Below are 9747 nucleotides of genomic sequence, written 5' to 3' on the forward strand. Positions count from 1 at the left end.
AAACACCAAACAAAATTTGAAACAGAATTTCATGAACATATGAACAATCTCTAGTGTCTAATCAATTTGAAAAGCAAAGCAGATGAAAAGGGAAAGAAAATAAATATACACGATAGAAAGAAAACTTCCATCCTCTTCCACCCATCACCGTGGAGTCTGGCAATTTATGAAACATGGCTCACCAATCTTGCCTCATCTGGTAAGCCCCATAGCTGAAAGCTTTGACCTATGCCATCCTGATATATTTTCTTTAACTGATGAATAACACCATTAACAATCAACACACTGAATGACTCAAAATAAAGAGAGAAAAATCTCAACCAATATATAAAAAATTCAAACCGAATGCAGTGAAGAAATAAGAATGTCAAATCTTTCAATAAACTTGCGGAGCGAAACAGATAAATATAAGGAGGGAACAGAAAAAGACATACAAGCTTCCTGTACAAACAAGGCTTCCATCCTTGTCCACCCATCAAACTCCCATCTTAGGAAATATTCCAGAAAAGTTTGGCAACTTATCTACATGCTTCAGTGCTCGTTCAGCAATCTGCCTTGTCCGGTAGTCACCATGCCTGAAAGCATCAACTAAAGCTGTCCCCACATTTTGATCTCCTGAAATCTCGTAAGCTATGTCCTCTGTCCGCAAAATCCTCTCAACAGCCCAAATAGCTCGCTGCCTGAGTATCTCTGTTCGGTTCTCACGCAATATCTCAAGTATTGGTTTAATCCCATCTGCATCACATAACACCATCACACTTTTCTCGATGTCCACACCATCATCCAACAGTGTGCACAGGGCAGCCAAGGCAGCCTCCACGACCTTCTCATTTGTATGGTCCAAACAGGCAACCAACTTCTCCACTGCCTTCCCTTCTAACAGACAAAAGCTCTCGTTCATAGAACAGATCCCACGGTGGACTCGACACAACCCAGTTACAACAGGCTGCTCACTGAGACATGGAAATATAGAACAACAAAATCCTTGCTCCGGGACAACTGGAATTCTTGTTAGATGTTTTGACTGTTTTGAGAGATTCTCCAATGCCGTAGCAGAGACCATTTGTACCCTATCAAGCCCATTCATCTGAAGAAGATCAGTGAAAAGTGCAGCAAGATTATGTTCACGAGCAAGGGATACAATCTCAGGTTCATCCTCCAGAATATATGTCAGCCTTGAGAGAACTCTTACAAGCCCTTCAAGAAAGGGAGTGACGAAACGACTGCCACGAGTCTCCCCTTGCCGGATTCTGACAACTTTGGAAATGATTATGTCGAAGGCCCCCTCATCCAGAAGACACCTAGTGAGGCCTGAGTCCCTCTCAGGAAGATCAGCTAGAAGCCCAATAGCAGCTGATTGCTCTTCAGAGATCCCATTATTCTCTGCAATGACCTTGATCAAGCTGCTGAGCTGGCCAGCAGTACCACAAAGGGCATCTGCCAGCTCTTGACCCATGTAAGGTGAAATATGGTGTAGGAGTTTAATAGAAGCCATGCGGAGATCCCTTTGTGGAGCTTCCACAAATTGAATCAAGCTGATGGTAGCACCAGAGCTTTTGATGGCAGCGACTATGTTTAGAACAGTTGTGGAAGAACTTGTTAGTCCAACAAGGACCTGAAGGAGCTTAGACTCAATTGCAGGACCTGTGTTGCTGATGAGATGTAATAGATTATGGACAATGTCTTCAGAGACCAAGCTCTGGTGGTCATGACCAAGCAGGATAGACTCAATACCAGCACTTGAAGACACAATATTAGCAAGAACTGTTGCAGAGACTTCCTTCAGCCTCATGGGGAGCTGGTTGGCACCAACGGTGAAAAGGTCCTTCATGAGAGGAGGGAGAATGCCTGCTTGGATTAGTATCTTGGCGCTTGTTTCATAGGATGAGATCTGGTTCAATGCCTTGAGAGCAGCTTGTCTTGCTTGCTTGCTTCCACTTCTCATGATATCAACCAGTGCTGAGCCCGCAGTTTGGGCAACAAATACTTTCACATCATTGCTCAAAACAAGCTCCCCGAGGTATGCAGCCATAGATAGCCGTGTTTCAGGTGAACCTGCAAAATTTTTCATGGCACTCAGTGATGTGAATAGCTTGCAAAAATTGGTGCAGCAACATTTCATCTGCCCAAAATTCACAAGATGCAAAAATTCACTAATATATTGCACCCAGTGATGCTTCCAGAGATTACCTCCATACTGCAAAGATGCACTGATATATTTAGACCACAATTGATTTTACTATAAGAAATAAAAGAATGGATGTCTAATAACTTATTACCCTTTTATGGAAGCATCCCTACCCTTGCATTTACATATCATGCATTATTCATATATCTCTTCTATAATCAGTCTCCATGGCCAATGTACAAGCAACGAAGAAAAGAAATTTAAAACAGAAATAAATAAATAAATAAATAAATAAATATATATATATATATATATATATATATATAAAAGAAGCAGAAGGTACCTTCAAGGAGCAGGGTAAGAAGGGGCTGCAGTCTACCATTTTCCGCCATTTGCCTCACATTTTTTTCACATTTTTCCAGATTCTCTAGTGTTTTTTCAGCTCTCTCAACAGTCAAAAGGTTTTCTGATTTACTACTTGCCATCCCAACCAGTATAAGAATTGCCCCATTGACCCCACCAATCTTTTCACATAGGGATTCGGATTTTGAAAGCTCATATAAAAGAGAGACAGCTTCCTCTCTTTCCTGGGAATGTTCATGTGACAAGAACTTTACAATTGTACGAATGGTGTCCCCTGCAGCAATAGCTTCCTGCACAACAAGGAAATTGAGAATATATCATCGAGAAACATACAACTCAAGAAAGATGCAGAGCATCTGAAAAGGAAACCAGCAAGAAGCCCAAGGACAACCTTATTGTCTTTGTCTTCCGCAGCCACAATATGAAGAGTTTCTAATGCTTTGCATCGCACTTTCCTGCTGCTACTCTTCATCATGCCAGAAATCATAGGTATCAAGTCTGCATTCCTTACAACATGCTTACTGGACCTGCTTTTCTGGCAAATATATGCGACAAAGATTAGAGCTTGTAAAACATCACTTTCTGAGCTTCCTGAAGTTAGAGATCTACAAGCATTGTCAAGCTGAGCAGTTTCGTTTCTTTGGGTCCATTCTTCAATAGTATTCCTTAGAGCAATACTAGGGTTCAGGTCCATGCTATTCAGTTCTTTCAGTGTCAATGGGCAAATTGGCTTCCTTCTACTGTCCCTGCATTCCTTGAACCACTTCTCAACAGCTTCCCTCTCAAAGGTCTGCCCATTCTCTAATGTAACAGGATCCCTCATAATTTGTTTCGTAAGTGGGCAGAGGAAGGCCTCATAAATAGGTTCAACGTGCAACTGTTCATGATTATTCTCATTGGAGTGGCTACTAGAATCATAATTTCCCTCCCAATCTTCTGCCATTTCCTAACAAAAACCTATTGCAACAAACAAATTTGTGTTAGTTCCAGGCACCATGGATATGTTCAAAACCATGATTATTTAGTAACAAAGTCGATAATAGAAAATTCTTGCACCAAACAGAGGTCAAGATCCAACCAAATACAAACTCCAAAGCTAAACCTTAGGGTTCATCCTGCTAATAACCTTGATTACAGTCCTAACTTTTCTTGCAGTCATTAAGATACGACCAATACCTGATGAACTCTGTCCAAAGTAGTTGTTTGTTAACATCAGATCAGGCAATAGTTGTGTAAAGATGGACCATAATTAATTGTAGTAGCAGAATGAGACAGTTGTATAAAATGTTCCAAAATTGTCAAGCTGCAATGACAAGAAGGTAGGCCCTTCCACATCAAAAAGAACAAATATTCCACAAAACAAGAATCAGTCAGTCTGTCATGTAAAATACTAAAATGTTCCAAAAACAGTGGATCTAATGGGGACATGGGACAATTTCGCTTGCTTATAATGTTCAAAAAATGTCAAGGCATAAAAGTATAAGACAACTCAGATAATGTGAGATGTAGTCCTTGAGGCATAAGTCAATCTTTATAGCTAACTCTTATCAAAGGATATACTAAATGACATAAACAGAACAGTATTGAAAAAAAAAGAAAAAAAAGAGTGCTTAATGTGGGCATTGTTAACATACTAAATTTCAGTAAAAAAACTCATTTTGGATGCTCCAAATGTGGATAAATCTTAAGTTAATGTGTCAAAAAGGTGGCATACTTTGGTTCCAAGTAATTGTCTGCATAACATGTAGAATAACATATGCTACCATATCTAACCTTGGAATTTTGATTTCAAACACAAAATTATGCAAATATAGATAATACATGCCCATCTGATCATGCTTGGAGTTGAGCCCCACATAGAAGGGATGGAAAAACATATATGAATTGACCATAGAGGTTCCAAAGAAAAATATCTTCTTCCAAGGACTGGTAGGAAAAGAAAATAATTCATGGACTTCCAAGGACATACATACATACAAAACCATGCAAACATAAATAATACATGCCCATCCGATCATGGACTAGTAGAAAAAGAAAATGATTCATGGACTTCACATAAGGATGCTTTCACCGGAGATAGTTATCAAGTTCAAAAATGTTTCTGAGATGAATATAAGTCAAAAAGAATTAAACTCTGAATCCCTACCAATTTTCAATGCAGGTATCCAAAGGTTAAAAAAACAATAAGAAGATGCAAAAGAGACATTAGGTGTAAGTGAACTACAAATTGAAGCATGAAAACAGCAAAAAAAAAAAAAAAAACTGTTTAATTGGTCTTGGTACATCATTTAATACACCAAAGTGCACCCACTGATGCAGAAGTCTGAGACATTAGGTATAAGTGAACTAAAAACCGAAGTATGAAAATAACAAAAGAAATATTGTTAAATTGGTCATGGTACAATGTTTCATAAACCAAAGTGCACCCACTACCGGGCAATCAACTTTATGAGTAAATCCTTGGAGGAAATGTTCATCAAACAACGATAATACACACACATACAAGTGAATCAGATAACAAGTGCCCTAGTTTTATTAATTTTGACAATAAAAGTTAAGCATATTATGTGTTTGATAATATATCCCATATACACATGCACATAACGCACACAGCCTTTAGAATTTAAAATATTAGTCACTGTGAAACATGGTGTGCAATCTAAACTTAAAACTCACCTGGTTTTTTAAGGTTCTTACTGATGAACGAACTGTGAACAGTGCTTATAGTTGCTAATATTTTGCATGATTCAATTACTATCTTAAACTAACTTCCCTTAAATAGCTGAAGGAGGTCTCAGCCTTTTCAAATTTCTTCACCAAACAAGATGTCTTAAACAAATCAAAAATGGATATAATAATAGATCGTTCACTTGTCTTCCCCCAGTCTCTAGGAATACCTACCAAATATATGTGTAGATATAGATATAGATTGACAGACAAACAGACAGATAGATAGATATGAGAGAGAGAACTGTTAATGGATATCTCTGCTACAACCAAAGGAGTATTGAGGGGCCAGAAGCTAAGAAATTAGATTCATGATTAAATTCTTAATCCATCTGGTTCGTCTTTCACCATATTCTCATATCCATGATAACAGCATAATCTCTTCCAAAGCACATTACATCACATTTTTTTTCTTTTATATGTAGAATCATAAATAATTAAAATTTGCTGACTTGAATAGTTGTGCCTTCACAGGCACTGGTGATAATCCGTGACATCCTGGTGCTGATTCTGGAGTATTTGTATCCTTTATGTGAAAGAAGGATTCACCTTCATTCATGCCCATCCACCATTGGATCATCCACTGCATACCTTGAGCTTGGTGCATGTGCGTGACTGGAGTTCAGAGAACTTTGAGATCTGTGCATTGGGTGATCCAATGGTGGATGGGCACGAAGGAAGGTGAATCCTTTTTTCGTGGAAAGGATACAAGTATAATCCACTGATTATATATGATGATGTGCACAGGTGCCACTGGAGTATAATTCACTGATTATATATGATTATATACTATGAAGTTATCACAATGTTACATCTTGTTATCCCAAATGTTCTTCATAATAATTTTTAAGTGATTCATATTCTATAAAAGATAATATAATTATTAAAGCCCAAGTGGAAGCATATCAACATCAAAGGAAATTATTCAAGTTACACGTCATCCAAATCTCATGCATATGTTACCTCCAATGATTGAGTAGATTATCATGTCAAATGTAACACGTAGTTGAGTATAATTTCAAATGGAGGTAATGGCTCTAGATCTCACCATTCCATCAACCAGTTTTTTTTTTTATTTTTTTTATTTTAATGCAACATTTTTTACCATCCTGTTTGCTTCTTTTTTAGATATATATAATAAACTAAACTACAGTGATGTTCATACACATTATATGCGCTTGTTATTTTGTTAAGTTGTAATTTCTTTGGCTTGTGATTATTGGTAAACATTCAAACATGACCATAAAATGTCTAAAGTATAAATAAAGTGTGTATATTGATCATATACTGTAAAATATCTGAAGTATCTATTTGAATTTTTACTAAATCAGATTATTCAATCAATTTCTTGATTATAGGAAGAATTTATTGCTTTCCTACTAGTTTACTTGCTAAGAATATAAACAAGTCAATCAAATCACTCATTCACCAATGCCTCAGAATTTGGCTTTACCATAAAAGATGGCTCCTCTCATCTCTTTGCAAGACCCTGCCAATGGATGAAATCTATAGGCTTCACCATGCACTGCCTTGGTACTGCAACATGAGCACATAAATGGAGTGCAAGAAGAATCTGTCTTGGGCATGGCAGTTCTACTCTTTATATCCCATCTCATGAAATCCTTCTATTCCTCCATTCTCGTTATCCCATACCTACTCTCGAACAGTTGACAACATTTTCCCAGGGTTTTCTTTCAGCATCATTTTGGTTGACATAATGAGTTCTGGCTGCGAGCTCACAACCTTCGATCAGCACAATCTATAAGCACTGCTCTCTTATTAGGATATGTTATATTGGACTTTAAAAATTCAATTATGGAGTTTTACTATTTTCCTCCTACTGAATAGCCTGTTTCACAATAAATTGCTCTATCTGGTATCTCATGATTTAAACTTGATCTAAGTTTTAGATATCAAGTCTTGTGAATCATAAAATATCCTTGAGTTCTATATTATTAAAATAAAAATATCCCTGTGTTCTATATTATTAGACATGAAATGTTGTTGGGATGGGCCTGGTTCGGCAAGGCCAAGGCTTTTTTGATTTTTTCAAATGGATCTAGCCTGGTCCAGGTTGGCTGTTAGGTGATGAAAGTTCATGGCCTACTAAAAGTTCTCTATTGGGTCAGGTTAGCTGATGTGATACCTGGCCATTTTCATTCCTGGCACAAAGCCAAAAGCTTTATTGTAAACAATGGCAAAAACAAAACAGAACAAATCCTAAAAATCCAACCACTTCAGTTGCCACCACCTGAATGCTAAATAGGCTCAGTGATGTCAATAGTCGTTTAGAATTTGTGGGGCCTTGTTTCAGAACATGATGTGATGCAGTTGAAAGACTGTTTTCATATCCAAAATAAAGTCATTGGTGGAAAATGCAGATAGTTGTTTTCCCTAACAAATTTCATCTCAGGAGGCCTGTCTTTTTTGAAGCACGTGACTTTATGCTCGTTGCTAAGAAATCGCATGGCACAGAACAATCACAAACTCTACCATAATTATCCAATCAATGGCTATTTCACTGGAGAGAACTCATTCTCCATGAACTAGAATACACCAGGACAACGACTCTTTGGATGGGCATGAGGATGATACAAAAGAGATTCACAACCTGACACTTTATGGCATAATTTATTTTTTAAAAATTCCAAGGTACCAATATTCTTTCCTGACCAAGGCTATGCTGCTTATCACCCTCCATAAATGGCAATTACTAGTTTTCAGGTGATTAAATTATTCAACATAATCAATCCATATCGAGGTGCCAAATTGTGGATCATGTACCTCAGTTCCTAATCTAGAATCAAACAGGTCAGCTGTAACCACTATGAGGTATCAAAATGGACCCAATTGTCCAAGCATCCAGGCATCTAGGAATCATCATTTTTAAGAAGCATTAAAGCTTCATATATTTGTTCATGTATTTTGAAAGTCTCCCAATTTAGCTTACTTTCTAAACAGGTCATGCTGTAACCCTTGTGAGGTATCAAAATGGGCCCAATTGTCCAAATACCCAGACATCTAGGAATCATCCTTTGATAGAAGCATCAAAACTTGATGTATTAGTTCATGTATTCTAAAAGGTTCTCAATTTAGTTTTGTTAAAAAAAATAAAAAATAAAAAATGTTTTCCTGTAAGATCCTAAGGCACCCAATTGGGAAATCTGTTGATCTTCATTTGTTATCAATAATGACATGCTTTAATATGTAAAGAATTGTTAGCTTCTTAAGACAAATGCTCTAAGTGGCATCAACATGTTCCAACTCACAATAGACTCAGAAAACCCTGCTATAAGAACGACACAGCACTATCCCTGTGAGAGAATGCAATAACCAAGTGGCCGATCTGGACATACTAATCTAGTATAAATACCAACCGACCATATCCTAATATCTATAAAAAGATAACCTACGATACCCTTGAAATGATGACAAACAGGTCAATATACCCAACTTGCCAAAAAAGGTTCAACTTTTAATAAGGGTACTCGATACTCCTTTATGCAAGGATATTGATCTCAGAAAAGAAGATCCTTCCCTTCTTCCAAAGCCAAGCATAAAAAGGTCACAACACCCCTAATTCCCACAAAAGGTTTCAACTTTTGAGTGTACATTTATTGCTTCTTACTCCAAACTCCATTATAAGCATGTGTATCTAAAAATTGAAGTTCCCACGAGAGCATATATAACCAAAATCCACAAAGATTCATCTCAATGCACATCGATTCAAAGCATCCATCAAATGCTAGAACTAGAAAACCCTAAACCAGAAAAAAAAAAGGGCAATGAATCAAAAAAGAACCGGCCAAAGAACAGGAATAACGAACCGAATCATACCACTTTGAGTTCTTTTCAAAATCTCTCCGGACGATCTTCCCTCGCAAGCCCTAATTCGCCGCCGCCCATGCTCCACCTTCCACGGACAAGCCCCCTAGCCCCGCGAAGCAATCCAACTCCTCGGCCGCTCGAAGGAAGAAGCCAAGAGAGACCAAACAACAGGAGATGCAAGCGATCGGAGACCGCACGCGCGTGAGAGGTGTGGACTGGGAAGAGGATGAGCGGAGGAAACAGAGTAGGAGAGGTTTTTGACTAGTCCAAGGAGAAGGGAAACACTAGTGAAGACGAAGCGGAGTTACGAGAGGCGAGGGCTAAATAGACTCGGTAATTCCACCGAGCGGCGCCAAATGGTTTGCTTGGGGCGTAATTCCATCTCCATTTTTACCGCTAACCATTATCCATGAACGGCTTTTTCACCGTCATGACGGTTATAACAGCCGTTAATGCACTTCAGTCATAATTTAGAGTTTTTAGTATTTAAATTATTAAAATAATATACTATTTTTTGATTAAAATTTATCATTACATTTCAAATGAGACAGCTGAAAGCTCACCTATTGCCCCATAATATTTAAAAATTCTTCTATTATTTTTATACGATGATCGTTTGATATATTTATTGAAATATTGTTGATTAGATTTTTTTTTTTTTTTGTGGACGATAATATTATTACGAAGATGATTGTCTATGG

At 37.6% G+C, this 9747-nt stretch overlaps 1 protein-coding gene across 2 annotated transcripts; it reads right to left on the minus strand.

The window, feature by feature from the left end:
- LOC105036478 (U-box domain-containing protein 44) lies at positions 1–9340 on the minus strand. 2 transcript variants are annotated; one of them, XM_073256781.1, is made up of 5 exons: positions 9056–9340; positions 2883–3448; positions 2472–2781; positions 435–2055; positions 1–254 (listed from the first exon to the last, which is right to left on the minus strand). In XM_073256781.1, the coding sequence occupies exons 2-4, from the start codon at positions 3432–3434 to the stop codon at positions 476–478; spliced, it is 2442 nt and encodes an 813-aa protein (XP_073112882.1). In that variant the 5' UTR covers positions 3435–3448; positions 9056–9340; the 3' UTR covers positions 1–254; positions 435–475. The 2 variants fall into 2 exon arrangements, with proteins under 2 accessions (XP_073112882.1, XP_073112881.1); XM_073256780.1 differs by lacking the exon at positions 1–254 and having other exon boundaries at positions 352–2055; positions 9056–9339.
- Positions 9341–9747: the final 407 nt, after the last annotated feature.

The sequence above is a fragment of the Elaeis guineensis genome, chromosome 4 (genome assembly GCF_000442705.2).
Source record: "Elaeis guineensis isolate ETL-2024a chromosome 4, EG11, whole genome shotgun sequence".
Taxonomy (NCBI): domain Eukaryota; kingdom Viridiplantae; phylum Streptophyta; class Magnoliopsida; order Arecales; family Arecaceae; genus Elaeis; species Elaeis guineensis.

What these genes read in the sequence shown, in the direction of transcription:
- LOC105036478 (XM_073256781.1), bottom strand. Translation starts at nt 3,434, where the DNA reads ATGGCAGAAGATTGGGAGGGAAATTATGATTCTAGTAGCCACTCCAAT. An exon ending in CGGAAGACAAAGACAATAAG is followed by an intron (nt 2,782 to 2,882) that starts GTTGTCCTTGGG and finishes CTTGTTGTGCAG; the next exon opens with GAAGCTATTGCTGCAGGGGA. An exon ending in TCTTACCCTGCTCCTTGAAG is followed by an intron (nt 2,056 to 2,471) that starts GTACCTTCTGCT and finishes AAAATTTTGCAG; the next exon opens with GTTCACCTGAAACACGGCTA.